Source organism: Tachysurus fulvidraco, chromosome 6 (assembly GCF_022655615.1).
Source record: "Tachysurus fulvidraco isolate hzauxx_2018 chromosome 6, HZAU_PFXX_2.0, whole genome shotgun sequence".
Lineage (NCBI taxonomy): Eukaryota > Metazoa > Chordata > Actinopteri > Siluriformes > Bagridae > Tachysurus > Tachysurus fulvidraco.
Window position 1 is genome coordinate 13,966,502 of NC_062523.1, and position 20,589 is coordinate 13,987,090.

The window sequence follows — 20,589 nt, forward strand, 5'->3', positions numbered from 1 at the left end:
ACACTTTATGTAATATTTTGTTTTGTGCCATATACAGCAGTGTGATGATGTGATGACTGACAGTTCTGATAATGCAGAACTGTCTTAATAATGCATAAAATTTAATTTCTTTTAAATTCTTAGGTTTGTGCATCACTGATTTTGTGGCTCTTGAAACACTTCTGCATGTTTGGCTCATCCTCTTGTCCAGCATTATGGCCAATTCTAAATCTCCAAGCAGATTTTGGGCTGAAATATCCTGGTATTGTGAATTCCTGGCAGTATTCAGGAAGCTTTGCAAAACGGCAAAACTGATCTACCTTCCAGCAAACTGCCGCAGGACATTAATGATCATTTTTTACAGTGGGTATCAGCTATTTTTACCTTCTAAACAGCTCCTTTGTGACCAGACATGCTGATCGTGTTCATGACCAGAAAGTTTAATAGTTCTGTATGAACACAACACATAATGCCTATTTGTGAATTTTTCTGACCACAAAATTAATTATTATTATAAATGTTATATTATTATTATTATTATTATTATTATTATTATTATTATTATTAGTATTATGTTAAATGTATTCATTTGCATTTATTCAAAACTGTTTATACAGCACATGTTGCAGGGAGACTAAAGCCTATTGTCTGACACCCAATCCCACAATAGCACATTGCACACACATGGGATTTAAACCACCTTCTTTGATAAAATCATTTTTATTTTAAGTAGTTCTACTGTGAATTATTTTACTAGAAACAAATAGTTTTTCCTATTGTATGAATAGGATTTCCTAATGTGTAAACATTATAATTATTACACTCAATAACACACACTCATATTTTGATCGTTTTTCTGAAGTGTGGAAATAATTCTGAAAGGAATTTCTGTTTAAAGGTCCACATTATATAGACCACATAAACCATGTTGTTGAGTTAAAAACCAAAAATGTATAAGCAGAGACAGAAAAACTATTGCATGTTCCCCAAGAATCTTAGAGAAACCTACAAGCCAGTTGCCTTAGAAAAACCTTTAAAAAGTGTAACTAAGCAATTCTATTCCATTTAACTGCAAAGGGGATTTATCTGTAATTATTGTTTACATAATTCTATAATCATAATGTAATATTTAGAAACTTATTTAGGTGTGCATGATGGGCATAATTTGATCCTGAGCTCAAGACTGTCTGCTTGGAATTTTGCATATCCTCACTATGTCCACATCCTCACCATGTCCACATCCTCACCATGACCACATAAGTGTCCTCTGGGTTTTCCAGTTTCCTCCCAGCACCAAGGAACATGTCAGTAGTAGAATGAGCTAAATTTTCCAATTCATGTGAATGAGTGTGTCAATGTGTGTACAGTATGGATCCCTATGATGGGCTAGCATTCCATCTAGCTTGTATTTCCACACTGTTCCCAGTTTTCCAAGGACTCCATCACAACCCCAGGGAATATAAAGTGGTGTATGCTAGAGAATGAAAATAAATAAATAAATAAATGAACATAAGAAATACAAACTTTTCATATTTTTATACATATCTTCCGACAGAACGATGCAACCTCACTCACTCACTCATTTTCTACCGCTTATCCGAACTTCTCGGGTCTCAGGCGTCATCGGGCAGCGAGGCAGGATACACCCTGGACGGAGTGCCAACCCATCACAGGGCACACACACACACACACACACACACTCATTACGATGCAACCTGTAACGAATAAATACCACCCCCAGGGTAAAAAAAAAATTCACCCCAGCTGAGTTGCCAGTTTCGTAACATGTGGGATGGAACTGCAGCAATCTGGCAACATCTCCAGTTCGCTGTTCCAAGCAGGCGACCCCCTAATCCGTGTTGTGATTGGTGGAGCGTGGTCACGTGGCCGGCAGAGCTGTCAGTGCTGCCCTGCCTGCACCATTGTTTCCCCATCAGCCAGAACAGCGCTTGTGTTCCTCAATGCGTCTGTGACCAGGCGCTGAATGCCGGCTGAGTAAAAGCCTCACTGTCACTGAGATCCTTAAACAGCACTCGACACACTTGAAACACGAAGCTTTCTTCATCCGTCGCTGCTGTCAGGTTTATTAAGGATCTGGTCAAAATGAATGGTAAGTGCACGCGCTGGTTTTTATTGTCATGATCATCAATAAATTATGCAATATTGGCCTATTGAGTCTACAAGAAGACTTCATCATCAGCATGTTATCTTGAGATGTAATATCTTGTTAAAGGTGTGTTCTGTATCCATCCCTGCAGCCAGCTATTGTGCATAACTGATGCAATGAACTCTCCAACCCAATGCAGCAAGCTATGGGAAGAAGGTTTAATAGCCCATAGACGTTATTAATTAGACTAGAGGGGTACAGTAATCTTATATAGGTCTGGATTATATTCAAACAATTAAATATAGCATTATGCATGTGCTTCTAAGAAATATATTCTATTTTTATATGCACTAATGACAATTCTGTATATTCTGTTCTTGGGAAGAATACATGTAAGTGTGTGTGTGTGTGTGTGTGTGTGTGTGTGTGTGTGTGTGTGTGTGAGAGAGAGAGAGAGAGAGAGAGAGAGAGAGAGAGAGAGAGAGAGAGAGCTACACTAATCTAAAAATTAAGGAAACACAGACAATAGGTTGATTTAATACATAATAGTGAGTGAATCTCATTGTGAGAACAGGCAGCTGTGTCAGGCAAAGCTCTGCCTCTTTGCCCAATCCCATGGGAATTGCTCTCTCCTGTAATGAGGGAGCATTCACAAGGCCCACGCAGGGTCTCAGGCTGAGACTCTACACATTGCTTTTACCCATCATAGCAGCCCTTAATCATAAATATGTTCTGCTGAGATAATAAAAGATAGTCTGCATTAGATGGTACTGTATGTGCTGACTTTATAAACATGACTATATGAATTGCACCTGGTAGAGAAAACGAAGAAGGAACCAAACTAAAATTAAAAGGATACTATTTTAATATAGATAAAGGGCTTAAATAAATAAATAAATAAATAAATAAATAAATAAATAAAGTATTGAAGAAGGGGACAGTCCCTGAATATTTCCATCCTTGCTGTCATGTTAAACATTATTGAGTGTCTTTCTTTTAAATTGGAGAAGGGTTTGACAGATAGCACAGTGTGTCAAAAACTGTGATGTTGCGCCGGATGTGCATTCATCATGTCATGCGTCATACCTTTTCACTTGCCTTCCAACCTTCATGTTTTATATTTAATAAGCAATTTGTTTCTGTTTGTTTTAACAGAAATTTGAAGTTACTCATATTCTTCTTTTAAGGTAAGTCAAAATCATATTTAATGCATTATCATAATTTGAAATCAATTTGCTCTTGTTCGAGACTGATTTTTGCCTTCACTTTCTGATTAAACTATTCACAACTGTTACAGCTGTAATTAAAGGCCCCCTGGGGTTTCTCAGTGGTGTTTAGTCTTTGAAAAAACGTTTGAAATTTAGTATCTGTTGTTTCACAAATAATATCTCTTTAACTCGTGTTCATCACTCAGCTAAGTGGATTCTCATCTGTCAATACAGATAATTGGCCAGCATCTGAAACCGATGCCTCTTATAGCTGATCATTCTTTTACCAGTCGTTCAGCTTGATACCATGTTTGTCATTAAGAGGAAAGCTGATCTGATGGGTATTAGTGCTTCAGCAGATTGGTTTAGATCCTTAGTGGCTTTCCTTAATGATGGATTGCCATTAATAGGTTTAAAGGGCAGTCCTGGGTATGATACTAGCTTCTGTCATTAGGCTGTCATGCTTTATTTTGAAGTATGTAATGAAGAAGCTTTAGACATTATTTCTATTTAGTCTTTAGGTTTTAACCAGTTCTGTTTTTAACTGCACTTTTTCTCAACATCTTAATTCATCATTTTCTTGTGTGCTATAGTCAAATGTCTTTGAGCACCATCAGATCTGCTCTGTTTGTTTTCCCAAGTGTTTGTACAATGGAACAACTAATACAAATCTATGCTGATGTTGATATAATTATTTTTCTTGCATAATGCTTTAGACATTGTACCTAGACTGTGATTTAATTTACTATCTAATCTACTATCTAACTTTTAGGTTTAATATTATTAGTAATTATATACACTATTACTTATACTCATATATAGCATAGTTGTTTTTTTTTGCAATTCATCAAAGTACATGGTGAAGAATATCATTCTTGAAGAAATTGCATTTTTACTCATTTCAGGTTATAACAATCTACATAATTCAATTCAATTCAAGTTTATTTGTATAGTGCTTTTTACAATTGACATTGTTTCAAAGCAGCTTTACAGAAAATAAACATAGAACAAAAGGTTATTATAAAGAATATTATTTAAAAAAAATCAGTATTAACTGTTTAGTGGTTTAAATATTAGAGTGCAAGAGACATGATCATTCTCAGTGGGCAAAAGGTGTTATACAGTCATGTGGGATTTTGTTGTAGTCCATATTCTGAGGAGAAGTTTTTTGTTTTTTTCTTTGCACTGGTCAGATCAGCATATGATATTTTATGTTACCTAATGTTCTAATATGTTTTGTGGTCAGCCAGAACAGAGCATCTGTAATATATAACTGACAGCAAAATGTGAAATTCTGCTTATTGTGACCATAATTAAATCAAATTCAGAGTAAATGGTTTAACATGGTGCCAGTTGTCTGTAGGAGCGAGGTGAAGTGAGAGGGAGACAGTGGGTCTGAATGTGGCACTGTGCCTCATTATCTGCTTCCATTGTTACTCCTCCGCCAATCCCTTTTTCCCTTCAGCAAGGAATCAGCTGAGTGCGGCAATGCTTCCCAGCATGTACACACATATTCACACACATACACAAATGCTCACACTGTGCAGGAAAAAGGCAGGGATACTAATGCAGAGGTACACATATATTTATCTACAGAGACCCATACTGTACACACTCATGAATAGGTTTATTTCGAAACCTCATATCAATCTTCTGATTTGTATCCTGGACAATATTTCTGTCTCTTTCTTTCTCTTCTTATGACTATATTTATGTGCCATCTGTAAACATGATATAATGTAATTAATAAACCTATATAGTAAAGGTTAATTATAAGTATAAGTAAATTTCATTAACACTGATATATACAGTATGTATGTATATATATATATATATCTTTTTCTTTTGATATGTATTCTTAATTCTAATTCTAAATTCTTCTTCTAAATGCTCCTTTCACATAATGTAAGATGTGCTGTCTTAAGTAAAGTCAGAGAAAGAGATCACTGACTGCTTCTTTGGCAGAAACAGGCAGCTTGCTTTGGAAAAATGCCCTGTGCTGTGCCATACATACAAGCCTTTAGGGGAAAGGGGGTGGGCAAAAACAAAGGATGCAATAATCTGTTTTTAATTTAAGGAACAAAAGACTCTTCTGGGATTAAAAAAAATCTTTTTCCAACCTGACAAGTTCACCATTGTTTTTATGATTGTGATAGCAGCAGGCCAAGAGTGTGTCAATTATATGGACATATTCTTGCTTCATTTTAAGGGAATGCAATATTAATATTGCAGTAACAATTGACTGTATTCACTTGTTTAGAAACATTTGATGTGGTTTCTTTGCAGACTTGTGGTTCAGCATTTTATTTCAGTAACACATCTTCCTTTGTGTAAGTCATTCATATGAAGACGGAAACCTGCTTACCTATGCATATACAGTAGTACAGTGAATAATCGGAGTGGAGTCTTTGTTAATATGATACTGCAGTCAAATCTAGTCTTGATGAAGAAACCCAGGCATTCATTCGTCCTATTTGGTGTGGAACAAAAGGACTCTTAGAGCTCAATTAGAGACTATGGGGGGTTTGATGTGCCCTGTTGGCTTCCTTTCACTGTCTCTGTGTCAGCTCCATATCTCAGAGATTTTCAGCATCTTGCCGGTGGAAGTGGTTGCCATGACGCTTGTTCGGCATGTTTATATGTGCTGCAAGGAGAGCACATGTTATTCAAAGATTCCTGTCTCTAATCCTTTCCCTCTCATATTATTGTAATGTGATTTACATGGTACTACTTTTATGGCATTGTACAATTTAATACCATGTGTTCAGTTGAGTCTTTAGAGCTGTGGTTGCAGTATTAAATACAGGCCGGTTGTTGCATTGAATTACTTTTGCAGTGTTTTGTTATAAAGTGTCGTGCATTTAGTATTTCAGTATAGATGTGACCAAATCACTTCTGCATGGCCCACTGCTCCCCCCCCCACTTCTAATAAGTAACAGAAATCCTCTTTTTTAATTTTCACTGAAATGAGTATAGCAGTAAGTGATTTACTACTGAACAGATGTTTTCATAAACAGGAAACATCTCAGTGCCTCGTCACCTCTCACCCTGTCTGCAGTTAATTACACTACTCTAAATCAACGCATTGAAATTCAATGTTGCTTTGCAGAAGGCCATCATCATTAAAGGTGTGAGAATATGTCTTTAGAAAGCTGGATAATATACCATCACAGAAGCTGTCATAACATAGTCAGGCTTTAGTTTTGAGAAGAACAGTTTCTATTCCTGTAAAGATTACAGAAATGATTACAATGTCAATATATATTGTTCCTTGATATCAGGCCTAGCAGCCCATACAAGAATAGCTTATTTACATTATACACACAAGACTACAATGTTCAGATGTATTCATGCTATTTAATTTGATTTTTTACTTCATTTAATTAATTATAGCCGCATTACTTCCAAGCATACATTAGGTTTATATGACTTATCTGACTTATGTGTTTGCATCTGACATGTCAATATTTGTTGTTCTTTAATGTTTTTCATTGCTCCTCATATTACCATAAACTTTAACTTTAAATTTTAATTTTAATGGTGAAGAATTCTTACATTTTACATTTCAATAGTTTTTCCTTTTAATTAAGATGACGTTTTTATTTAATGGGAGCCATTTTAACATTTAATATTTTACACATGGCTACCAGAAATAAAACACATGCATCTTAACATCTCTCATTTTCAGAACTAGGTATCGTTAATATTAATTTTTTTATTTCTTTAATTTCTTTCTTTCTTTATATGAATAAAGTGGATACTAGGTGTTTAAATGATCAGTTAAGTATATTAGAATATGTAAATATTAAGTGAAATCATGTTGTGAAAGCATACCTACTACATAAATGCTACAGATCAGTGATGTAATACATGACACTATAATAATCAACTGTACTATTTCTGGATACACTTTTATTCCACATTCATATTTTTCAACACAAAACGAACAGAAAGAGAACCACGGGAAGGACATTTCATTCAGCATTGCCTTTCAATATCAGGTTTAAACATGAAGATGAGCAGACGTGTGAACAAAAGGCAACGTGACTTAGGCTTTGAGTATTTTGATCAGGCCACATTTGTACGCAGACATGTTCTTTGAATTTTATGTTTACAAATGAGGGATTTTATACAAAGTCATTACACAAATGGGGACAATTTTCTTAAAATAATGTTGGTCTGTATTGTTCTTTTCAGATTATTCAGCCTGCTTTCTCTCCCTCACTATCTCTTCTCTCTCATATTGCTATGGCAACCAATTTTAATGTGGTTAAAATAACTGCATGGGGAGACAGTTGCCGTATGTTTATATATTCCAGACCACATCAAGATAGACAACCTGAAGTAATATGGTTGTTAGTCATTCGTGAATTACTATGTATCTAATTGGTGCAATCTAGCATAACTCTTCTGATGTGTCACTAATATTAATCTGACAGATCATTTGTTGAATTTCCTAATTGGATGTTCTGCCTTGTTTAATATTAACAATCAAATCAGTATATGAATTACATTCACAATATTTGTTTTTTTTGTGTGTGTGTTTTGCACGAGTGAGTGTATGCAGTGCCAGTAACTGTGTGGGTCTGTCGCTGTGTAGCTGCAGCTCTTAAGTGTTGAGGGTAACTAAAGTTAACTCAGGAATCTAGGGAACATTGGAATACAGAGTTGTGTGTTTTTTTTAATGCAGACATTTCTGTAACAGATAAATGCTAAGGACTTGTTTCAGAATATATATTACGACACTAAAGCACCAATGACCGAACAATAGCAAAGCAGGCTACCAATTAGTAATGCTAACAGAGCTTGCCTGTGAGCTTGCCTGTATGGAAAATATGCTGAATCTAAACAGATTTTAGAAAAGGCATCCTGTGCACAGCTGGAAATGTGTCCTCTCAGCTGGGAAGCCGGCTAATTAATACACCATCATATCAATCGTAAATATATGTCAGATCCTACTATTGTGCCAGCAAACAATACAGCAGTAATCTGATTCTGTCATCATACAACTTGACACAAGGCGTCTGTATAGGAACAATATGTCAGTTACTGTTAGAGATGAGAACTGGGTATTTCTACTCAGACAATAGCATCACTATTAAGTCTACTTAATTAGATTAACATTAGGTGGTTCACATCAAGGTAAATAAAAAGAATATTTTATGCTGTTGAAATTTTCTGCACTGGAAACATGTACTTGTATAATTCTTCTGTCCCACAGTGATTGTTTGGCATGGATGGCAGTTTAGTCATCTTTTGGTGACACACACTCAGTGTCTCAGCCTACACATGCACTCATCTAATTTTAGACTGCACACACACCCTGGCTGTCAGGTAGCTGCCAATCAGTAACGGGTACCACACCTGGCACTGCTTCAGGCATTTACAGCCTTACTCAGCTCCAAATTACAACCACATCATTAGACTCACTTAGACTGCCGCAGTTGATTCAGATGTGATGTTAAGGATTTTAAGATAATTGTCACTTTCAGGATCAGACAAAAAATGAAAAACATCTTTGTCTGATCCTGAAAGTGACAATTTTGAGGCATATGTGGAACAAGTCCTTTCAGAAGTGAAGTATGAAGGATTTTTGTGTGTGTGTGAATATTTGATCCAGTTTACACAATATGTTATTGAATCCAATCCAAAGAGAGGTGTTTAAATAATTGCAATTATTATTTTTACAATTAACACAAACAAGATTAGCTTCATAACTCTTCTCTGACAAAAACTGTCTGCAGTTTAAATATGAAAATGTTATCAGATCTCAGTTAGAAAGTGAATTAATAATGTGTGTGTGCGTGCGTGCACGTGTGTGTGCCTGTGTGTGTGCGCGTGTGTGTGCGCGCGTGTGTGTGTGTGTGTGTGTGTGTGTGTGTGTGTGTGTGTGTGTGTGTGTGTGTGTGTGTGTGTGTAGACCCAGACAATCCCAGCCTCCCAGTGCTTGGATTAAAGATGAAAGCATTGTTCACTATGTGAGATGTTGTGCATCTCTGTCTACCCAAGCTTCAGCTTCTCCTAAGTTTATTTTTTTACTCTTGGCATGGGAAAAATGCCGACATAAATAAAAAATATTTTTATGAATTATTCAGGGGTGTCTTATGATTGACATGAGGGTGAAAGTACCTGATTATGCCATGACGTACGTGAGAGGAATGTCATTTGGAGTGGAATTAATACAGTTGGGATTTACAACTTTGGGAAGAATCTGCAGTTGCTGAGTGTAGGTATGCTATGGGGTTTTTTCTTGCAGTTTAATTTGTGCCCATTGACCTTGGACTTGGTCAGTGCTGAACACAAAGATACATTCAAAATTCTGATCATGTTATACAAAAAAGGCATTTCCTCTTAGCCATTATCTTAAAACAATAAGGATATATTGAATTGTCCAGGTAATAATCCATTTCTCTAGAACATTCCAGTAGTATTGAATCAATATGACATGATGCTTACTCAAATAAGCTGTAAAGAGACTTTCATTTATCAAATGGCAATTTTCTTAATGCTTTATTCCAGTCAAGTCATTAGCATACTAGGACCTGATAACACTCAATGTTTGTGTTTCACTAACGGTGCATATTTTAATGTCCTTCTTAATTTATGCGTTAACACAAGCCATAATGAGAGGAGCAGCCTGGCATTTATTTCTATTAAGAGTTCAAGACTCTGTGTAACACAAGGGAATATAGTCCGCCTTAATAAACACTACCACGAGACGACAGAGTTCAGATTCTGTGTGTCACTGTAAAGCTTAACCTGTGCCCATGCACAAGGCTGGTGGAGGAATGGAGCTTTTTCCCCCCTCCATTGTTCTGGGTGGAGGATGTGAAGATCAATGCTGGGCACTAGCTGCAGCAGTCTGCTCCGTGTGCAGGATACTGAACAGCAGCCAGCTCTGTCTCGCTCTTTTCATGTATGTGTGTTCGTCTGTGTCTGTGTGTCTGTGTGTTGATGACTAATGCCTTGCCTTGGGCAACAGCAAGTTAACAAATGTACAGAGCTGGAATGAAGCCTCATTTCCATAAAGCACTGAATGTAGTACATTTGCTTAAATGGGCTTCTTTGTCTTTAATTGGCTGATATATTTTTGCTTGTTGGTCCGAAAAAGACAAGTTTTGTATAGTCTCCCAGTTTGTGTGTTTTTTTCTTTTGTTTGTTTGTTTTTTGTATTCTAAGTGATTCATTTTGTTTAATGAAGGCAGTGATTAAGAAAAATTTAATGTAGTTTCAGCAGTGTGTGGGCTGTTGTCTTTTTGAACAATGAGTAATAGCATGCACTTTTTGTTTAAATTGGGATGGGTATTGATTTACAGGCCCACAAATTATAGATTGATTTTGCATTCATGGCAAATCTGATAGACTAGAGACTCTGGAGTAATCTGTCATCCTTTATGGCGTCAGTTTATATCACCTGCTTTTTAGACTTTTTATGCTTTAATATTTATTTTATATAAATTTGAGAAAAATAGAACGTGATACATTTTTATAAAATAAATGGTGCAATATGTTTACTTCTCTGGTTAAATAATTTAATACTAATACCTAGTACACGGTCAAATCACTAACCTTAAAGTAAAAAAAAAAACACGATTATTAATACATGCTGAATTCTGGTAAGTTATTTCTACACTGAGAACACTCAGTACTTTACTGATTTTCTGGAGTGTTATGTATTCGCTATTAGTAAAATTGCTCAGTTGTATAAATGAGATAAATATAAGTTGCTCTGGATAAAAAATGTTCTGCCAAAATGCTAGAAACGTAACATAAAGCATTACTTGATCTTATTGGGTAGTTAGCTAATGGGCTGGCTAATTGATCTGTTAAAAAACAGATAGATATACTGTAGATGTACTTTTTTGATTTCTGAGCTAGCTAGCTAGTGATATGAATACATGGGAACATTTCCAAATTTCATTTTTTCAGGATCTGCCGGATTTTAAAAATGACTGATATGTTCCTATACGATTTGAAGTAGTTTTTAACAAAATCTATTTACCCATACTAGTTGTCTCTCACAGAATACAGCACCTGAATACACACTGTACTGAAAGAGTAAGCCATGACCTTTAATAAATTTCCTGCCTTGGTATTTTTCATGAAGCAGGTCCCATGTACAGTACAGTCAACAAATCTAATGTCAAGCATGCCATGTATCAGCAATGCATTTATGCCTTTTGGAGCCCTTTAGTACTGTAAGTTGCAGAAATCACCAGAGATCTTTAGATTTATAATCATTATAGTGTACGTTTTTGTAGGTTGCATAGATCTACACAGAGACATCCCTTTTCCCCGGAAATCTTCAAAGGAGACCTGGATCTCACAAGTTTGCAGTTTAGGGCTGTTTCTGGTGTGTGTGTGTGTGTGTGTGTGTGTGTGTGTGTGTGTGTGTGTGTGTGTGTGTGTGTGTGTGTGTGTGTGTGTGTGTGTGTGTGAGAGAGAGAGAGAGACACAGAGAGAGAGAGAGTGTGTGTGTGTGTGTGTGTGTGTGTGTGTGTGTTACTGTAGTTATGAGGTTAAACTCTTACCACACTTCTCTTGAGGTGTTAGTGGCCTTTTACACTTAAAGCTCCACTTTTCCTGCCTGTCTCTGCTGCATCTACAGTAGGCCAAGACAGCCGCTCCATTGACGTTTGACGCTTCAAAAAAAGTCTTGCACAGCCATATGGGGAGAATAATGTTTGTGTTGTGCCATACAACAGTAAAACACTAACATTGTAGAGATGAGGTGGGCCATATTGAGCTTTAGCTAAAGCTGGCAGTCCAAATGTTCTTCTACTGAGTTCCTTTTTTGCCTGCTGTCTCTGTTCCCTCTGTTGCTCTCTCTCTCTCTCTCTCTCTCTCTCTCTCTCTCTCTCTCTCTCTCTCTCTCTCTCTCTCTCTCTCTCTCTCTCTCTCTCTCTCTCTTTTTGTCTGTCTGGATGCAGTGTGCCTGTGTGCCTGCTGTACTGTGCAGTTGCCTTGGCTTTGCTAGTTTATCAAACCTATTTTAAACTCTCTTCTGCTGTCTGTGACAGAGGTTCTCAAACATTTTACCATCACCCCTTTAATTCTAAAATGAGTTTGATGTATTCTGTTTAAACAATCAAACTTTTCAAATATTAGACTCATTATTTAACTGTGTACTGCATTACATTGGTTATTTATTGCATCCTAAATATTCTTAAATCATCAAATTTCTATATTACAAATATAATAACTCTGATAATTGTGGGTTGTGATTTCTTTATTATATTTCTTTATTATTTTACTATTTTGCTGCAGCTATTTGTCACCAATTTTTAATACATTAATGACTGCCTCACCATGGTTTGCATGGTTTGTATACCGACTACTGTCAGCAATTCTGTTATGGAAAATTAATCAACACTTTCTGAGAATTCAGCAGTGCTGTGATATAAAGACATCATTTCTAAGCATTTGCTTTAGCTACAGCACAGACTGCCTCAAAACTCCATTTACATTTACATTTCTCAGGAAAGAAAATGTCTATGTTCTTGTTATTTTAAAAAAAACATATGTCTAAATCTTTCTGCTAATAGAATAAAATGTTCCAGCTTGAACAGAAAAATGACTTCAATGTACAACTTTAGCAAGTGTAACTTCAGCAACACTGCATTGCATGTGGGCCTCAGCTTGATTCAGTTAATCACAATCATATGACAATATTTTTTGCTGATTGCAAGTAATTTTAAGATCCAAGACTAATATGTTTTCATTTAGCTGTACTGTACTCTAGTCAATAAACACAGCATTAATTGTCTGTTTGTTCATGTCTGGATGTTCCTTAAACACAATCGTATTTTGAACAATGAACTTGTATCTATGTTTTAACACTGAACAACTTGACTTAAAAGGTTTTGTCAATTAAAGATTTATTACATGAATACACAGTTCAATAATTTGGCATTTTGTAAGCTCAATGTTATAGGAATTCTTTTTTTCCCAGTAGCTTACTTGTCTGCTTTAGTAATATTTATTTTTTATATTTTAAGGATCATATCTGCAACGTATTTCGCATATATTTCTTCTTTCATTTCTTTTCGCGGCAGAACTATTTTTAAATTCACTGTTTATAAATTCCTCTGTGTGTGTGTGTGTGTGTGTGTGTGTGTGTGTGTGTGTGTGTGTGTGTGTGTGTGTGTGTGTGTGTGTGTGTGCGCGCAATGGCTGTCTATTATAAAAATAGTATAGTCAGCAGAAAGTAAAATGTTAATTTCAGTTTTGATGACAGTTACTCATCTTTACAGCCAAAATTTCATAATTGTGACAGGGCTGTGTATAACAGAATATGCTTCTCCCACAGAGGGATCCTCTGGTATCTCCAGGTGAATAGAATAATATTAGTCTAGTAGAAGTGGCACGGGAATCTGATTTTAATTTGCACTGTTATTTGAAACAGTGGTCATACACTTATTTGTTTTCAGAAGTGTGAGCCCCGGGGCCAGGAAGTGCACTACTGAACTGACCCATGTGACTCAGTGGAGTGGCTGGGCTCAGCTATTCTCCGGTCCGGGGCCATTCAGGGGTTAGCATGCTGCTAATTAAAGGCCACGGAAAAGCCGTGGTGACGTAGTATGAAACATTTAGGAGGAAGCACAGGCTGGGGATAGAGGCTGAACAGATGGGGAGACAGCAGAAAGCAAAGGGAGTTAAATAGAGGTGACAAAGGAAGCATGCTGCGTGCTGAGGAGGGCTGGCATCACAGCAGCAGGAGTTTTTCTCTACTACTTACTACCTTTCCTGTATTGTGGGAAGATATCAGCATCTTGTAGTTTTAATGGCCCTATTTAAGTAATGCGCTGTTTAAAGTTCCTTACTGGTTAAAGAGTCAGTAGAGAATTTGATCATATAAAACTTCACATCTGTTTAGGGATATGTTGATATATACCGGCCTTGATTTTATTGCTGTTTGGAGACTGAAAATGTCCCTCATTCAATACACTCACTGATGTATTTATCATAATCAGACTGTCAAAAAATGTCTGCTGTTATTTACTGAAAATATAAAAGCATGTGTTTAGTTTCCTTCAAGTGAATTTAAAAGATCCAATTATTACTGTAGACTTTTTCATACCTTTCATAAAAAAAAATACTATGAGGCAATGATATTTGATTTTGAACTAGACTTCTTTTGCAAACGAAGTCCTTCCACTTGAACAATTTCTCACTATGTGAAACTAAATTCACACACATATTCCCAAAATGGGTCATTCTTACTGATGCAGTGACTCCCCAAATCAGTGTAGCAAAACTGCTTCTGCTCGGCCTATGCTCTGCATATGAAATGGAGCAGTGAGTATGATACCCCATAAGGAGGGGAAAGGAAAAGAATACAAATTAGATATCGCTGTTATACAATAGATGGGTTCCTGCGATGGAGGGGAAATGAGGAGAATAATTAAATCTTGTGGGAAAATCAGGTTCCACAATGCTTATTCCCACATATGAGCATTTATCCCTTGCATTTATGGTAAGGGTCATGAGCTTTTCTTCCCATTGATTGGTCTATAGACAAAAACAAAAGCATTTTTATGGAACAATATTAGGCTACACAAGTAATATGAGGAAATTGCTTGCTGCTATTATTCTGAATGATTTTCCATTTAGTCTCAGCTTTAGTGTTCATCCATTCAGAGATCGATATTTTATACCCATGGGCTATACGTAATCAGAAAAAAGGGTAATAAACTGTACCTTTCTTTGTCACTGGAGTGCCACAACAAGGGTACATACTATGTAGTATTTATTATTTTTTGAGAAAGGGCATGTAGTGTACCTTTAAACCTTTAACCTAAAATATCGAGTGCAATTTATAAACCATGTTAAATGTACACTATATAATTTCCAGTTGAAAGATGTACATTAAAACTATACAAAGGGACCCCTTGATGGTGCCACTCCAAAAACAAGGAAATGTACAGTGTAGGGATTTTTTTTTTTTTTTAGTATAACTAGAAAATTGTCCATTTTCATTTTCCAGCATTGGGCTGCTATATTTCTGAGGAATGAGCCCTGGGGTAAAATAAACCTTATAGGCAGATGACTCTCTGATGCTATATAATACACTCATAGCTTTAAAAGCCATCCTATAAGCAGGTATTAATGGCTTTCATGCCATACTGACCATATGCAATGCTTGTAATTATGTCTTTAGTACGAGATTTGAATTGTGCCTATTTAAATAAGTAGCCTAGTGGATGTGGAGGTATATATAATTTATTATATATAGTAAACAATAACAACTGATAACATTTCGGTTAAGCTTGAATTGAAATGATGTTGATGATAAAATGGATTTTGTTCCATTTTATTCCGTTTATTCCATATTCCAAATCATTGAAACATTAAATCACTGTTATATGCCTGACTGATCACACATCAAACAAGTCTTTTAAACCATTGTATTTGTATTGGCAATAAAATAATGAGATAGTCTATTAATCTATGTACATGCAATAATCTAGAGTGTGATTTAGATTGTAAATATATGCACCTTGATTTATCCTGTAGTTTCTGAAGCCAATCTCATGGGTTTAGCTTTGCCACATGACCCTGCAGATTACTGATTGGCAGGTACGTTGCTTAGCAACAGTAGTCCACTACCCATCCTGCCCTAAATGTACAACACTGTCTGAGTTTTAGAGAAGCTTTAGCTCAGTTTGGGTTTGAACAGAAATCCCCCTTCAACCTGGTGTGTACAGTGACAGTGGCCTTGTTTAATGTGTTTAAATTCAACATCTTTTTTATGTCAGAATAGGAAATGTATCAAATCCTCCCCATGCTGATTTCAGGCCAGTATTAGATTGGCTTATCCATATTGGATGTGAAGGTAGCTGTAGGATACATAGGAGACTAAAGTGTATATAAGGTTAAGATTAATCTGAAAATCCAAATAAAACTAGATTTTCATGTACATTAATTTTGTGATGGGTGAAAAGGAGCCAGAAGTCATCATAATTCTGCAAACTTGTGGCATTGATAAACTACAGTATGTGGCAGCTCATATTAGCCGTAGATCTATGAGTTTTTACCACAAAGTGAAACAGTCTCAATGCTGTGTGTGTGTGTGTGTGGCTAATTTGTTAGTGTACCCATTAATCTCTTTAGATTACTTGCTGTGCAGTGTATTGACTTGACTTGTAGCTTCCTCTCCTTTCTACATCACTCTTCATGCAATCTCTGCACATCACTTTCACTCACTTTCTCTCTCTCTCTCTCTCTCTCTCTCTCTCTCTCTCTCTCTCTCTCTCTCTCTCTCTCTCTCTCTCTCTCACCTTCTTTTACCCCCTCCCACCCTTTCGAACACTGGTAAAAATATCTGCAGACAGCAGGAGCACAGAAGTGAGTGCCTCTCTCTCTCTCTCCTCTCTCTCTCTCTCTCTCTCTCTCTCTCTCTCTCTCTCTCTCTCTCTCTCTCAGACATCCCACCCATGTGATCTCGCAGGCTGTGCTCAGTCTCCAGCCCTCAGCTGGCTGCACCTAATGAGTCTTTGTGTGGCTGGAACGAATAAGAGAGAGAGAATCAGAGAGGGAGAGAGAAGCAGAGAGGGAGAGAGAAGCAAAGAGAGGGATAGAGAATCAGGGAGAGGGAATAGGAGAGTTCTTTACTGGAAAGAACAGTAAAGGCTCGGCTGCTGCTGAATGCACAGGTTTCTCTCTCTCTCTGTTTCTCTCTCTCTCTCTCTCTCTCTCTCTCATACACACACACACACTCACACACACACACACACACACACACACACACACACACACACACACACACACACACACACACACACACACACACACGCACAAAACAACACCATCTCCGTTTCTGTCTCTAATCCTACTGAAACTCTCTCTCGTGTACCCTGACATCTCTGGTCTCTCTCTCACCTCTCTTTCTCTCTCTTTCTCTTTCTTTACCACACACACACACACACACACACACACACACACACACACACACACACACACACACACACACACACACACACACACACACACACACACACACACACACACACACACACACACACACACACACACACTGCCCAGTACAGGGAGAGTAAAATGGGAGGCCTTCATTCATCACGACTCATCCAGGCTTGAATCGGTCCATTCACTCTGAATGTGAGTGGAGGGAGTAGCGGGTGGAGCACATCAGTGGTGGAAGCAGGTCAGTTGGCTCCTTTAAAGCCCAGCATACAACCCATTGCTTGGATTTGAACAAATGTGGCAATGCCAGGCTTCGGGCATGGTTTATGTGACTGTATCTTAATGTTTAGGTGATTAGGCTTCTTTTAAATCTATATACAGTAGCTGCTAATGTTGCTTCTGTTTCTCAACTTGTGACACTGTACCTGTGTTGTTGATGCGGTATTGACAGTGCCTATTTGTGTGCAGTATATACGTTTCCATGCATGTGAAATGGTCCTCTTCCTGGGAGTGGCTGAATTTTTTGTGCTGGGTTTTGCTGCAGAATGTATTAGTTGCAACATGGAGTATGTGTGCTGTGGAAAAGTACAGCAGCCTAGCCGGGAGAGAGGAGAGACAAAGGGAGGGAAAGAGAGAGAGAATGAGAGAATGAGGTATGGAGAGGACGAATAACTAGCTGGGAGAGTTACTGCTCTCCTCATCTCTGTCTCCTTCCTACTGCACAGTACGGCAGTCATCTCTTGTTACCTCTGGGCTACCCATGATGTCATGCCAATTCATTGTGTCAAAAAATGAATAGTTGCTACTCCTGCTCTGGTCTCGGTTTGAACCAGATCCAGTGTAGGATCCCTGCTTTAACAAGGAGAGATGACCACTTGGACATAAGCCACAGTCTACTTGAATTTCATGTCCTTTTATTATAGGGCTGTGATAATAGTGTTATTAAGAATAATTATGTTAAAAGAATTTGAAGTTATAATAAAATATGTACATAACCAACTAAAAAAAATCAGTTTGTTAGTGTGCATCAGAATAACCACCGTACATAAAGTGACTGGTCCAAGATTGTCTTTTCTTTATCAATGATTGTATGAATGTCACATGATTATATATTTGCGATGCAGCTTGTGCTTGTATTTATTTCTGGTCCTTGGGGGTGTGTAGTAGATGCCAGAAACACAAAAAAATCAAAATGTCTCTGATATATAAACACTCTTTGTGCAAGTATATTAGTATCTCCATAGCAACCACTTTTGGTATGAAAGAGCAGTGCGGCGTGCGCCGAGGGCTAAGAATGCGAATGGATTTTCAACAAGGGGGAACTAATTAGGATGATTACAAGGAAATAGGCCTACATTGTATCCGAAAAACCTGGACAAGCCATTTTCAGTTATTTTGTTCCCCATCCAGTAAATCCAACAGAGAACAGCAGGCCTTGCATAAATAGACTGGATGAGTTTATTTATTGGAAGATGTCTCAATGTGTTTTTGAATTATGTTAACAATTTGAAGCACAAAATACCACAAAAAAAATTAGAATATTTTTAGTAAGGTCATGAGAAGGTGATGTATGCTTTTCCTGCTAGAGGAAGAAGTTAGATTAGTTCAGCCTGAATGTAGAACAAAAAAAAATTGTAAAAAGTGTGTTTTTTTACTGTAGGGAAAATGCCAGACATTCCTTAGGAGCACTGTATGCTGTGGTTTGGAGCTTCTCCAGTTACTCTCTCTCTCTTTCTCTCTCAATCCCACCCTCACTCCATCAGTGCACACAGAAGAACAATAGGCTTGTGCTAAGAGCCTAGCTGAGCGCCCCCTGCTCCGTCTGGGCTTCTGTAATCAGCCGATAGCGCCGAGAGGTTCTGAGCCTCGCCACATGAAACAATACAGCAGCATGTCCCAGACTGCCTCTCTCCCTCCTTCTCTCCTGGCACACCACTAATCTGTGCTTCCTCCTGCAGCTTTTTCATCATAGTGGCTATTTTAGTTTTGAAAGCAAGAGAGAGTGAGTGTGTAAGAGGTAACTGTTGGGGTGTTCTCAAACCTATGCGGCAGGTTTTTGAAATCAGTGTAGGATCTCGCTCATCTGCATGACAAAAAAAGGTTTTGACAAAACACTCTGGAGAGTTCTGCCTTGATTATTAAAGCCATACTGTGAGCATAATTACAAACTCATTAATACTAGATGCTCCTGTTGATTTACAAGACAGGGTCCTTTAACCTCATCTACTCACCAAGGCTTTTTACAAAACCCCAAATGCTACATGGGTGATTGATTAATGGTTATGCAGAATTCATTTCCCCAAATGGAATACTTTAGCCAACTAAAAGTACAGTAGGTAACTGGCTTTGATTCCTTTGGGAAACACATTAAAGCCAGTTTTAGTGATTAGGTTTATGGACACCTGATAATCACACTCAAATGTGCTTTTTAAACATCTTATTCCAAATTTACTTTCCCTTTGCTGTTTTAATAAGCTTTATTCTTCTGAGAAGGCTTCCCTCTACAATTTGAACTGTGACTGTGGGGATTTGTGTCATTTAGCCAGAAGAGCAATGGTAAGGTCCAGCACTGATGTTTGGTAAGAAGGTTTAGGGCACAGTCAGCATTCTGGTTTATCCCAAAGGTGTTCAGTGGATTTGAGGTCAGGGCCCTATGCATGATACTTGTGTGCTTTTACTTCAGCCTTGGCAAACCATGTATTTATGGACCTCGCTTTATGCACAGGAGCATTGTCATGCTCGAACAGGTACAGTATGGGTTGCTTAGTTCCAACAAAGGACAATTGTAATGTTCAGCATACAAAGCCATCCTATAGAATTGGGTACTTCCAAATTTGTGGGAAGAATCGTATTAGGGTGTGATGGCCAGGTGTCCTTTGGCCATATACTGTCATACTATGACTCATGGATACAATAGATTTGTACCTAGGAACTGCTGATCTAATCATAAAGATTATGATGTTCATACTGAACATCCTTCCAACACATTTAGTACTGTTTTGGATTGTTAATATATGATTATAGAAGAGGAATTTATAAGCAAACTCCCTTTTGTCACCCAGAAGAGGATCTTTGAGACTTTTTTTTATTAACACTGTCATTCTGGTGTAAAGTGTCTAAATGTACACTCACATTTTTATAATGCTTCTTTTTGACAATGTCATCATTAGCGGCTCTATACAAATAAAATCAAGCTGAACTCAAAATATGCTAGAAAGTCTACAATATTACAAATTCTTTTCTTTACATATTGTAGGTTTGTCTAAACCTTGAGCATGAAACCCTTTTTTTGATTGACTGATTGATTGATTGTTTGTACAGGAGCGATCAGGGCCAAGCAATGCAGGCATTACGATATTGATTATGGTATCC

General features: G+C 37.3%; 1 protein-coding gene across 4 annotated transcripts in view; it reads left to right on the forward strand.

Moving 5' to 3' along the window:
- The first annotated feature begins 1,888 nt into the window (after positions 1–1,888).
- Positions 1,889–20,589, forward strand: part of csrnp3 (cysteine-serine-rich nuclear protein 3) — a 28,554-nt gene continuing 9,853 nt past the window's right edge. For 2 of the 4 annotated variants that reach the window (XM_047815479.1, XM_027164071.2), the window contains exons 1-2: positions 1,889–2,089; positions 3,242–3,273. Coding sequence is in view for 1 of the 4 variants with exons in the window: in XM_027164071.2 (XP_027019872.1) it covers positions 2,087–2,089; positions 3,242–3,273 (35 nt within the window). In the remaining 3 variants the exon portion in view is untranslated. Of the gene's footprint in view, positions 2,090–3,241; positions 3,274–17,215; positions 17,459–20,589 lie in introns of those variants that run through there. The other 2 variants (XM_047815481.1, XM_047815480.1) reach the window with 1 other exon arrangement.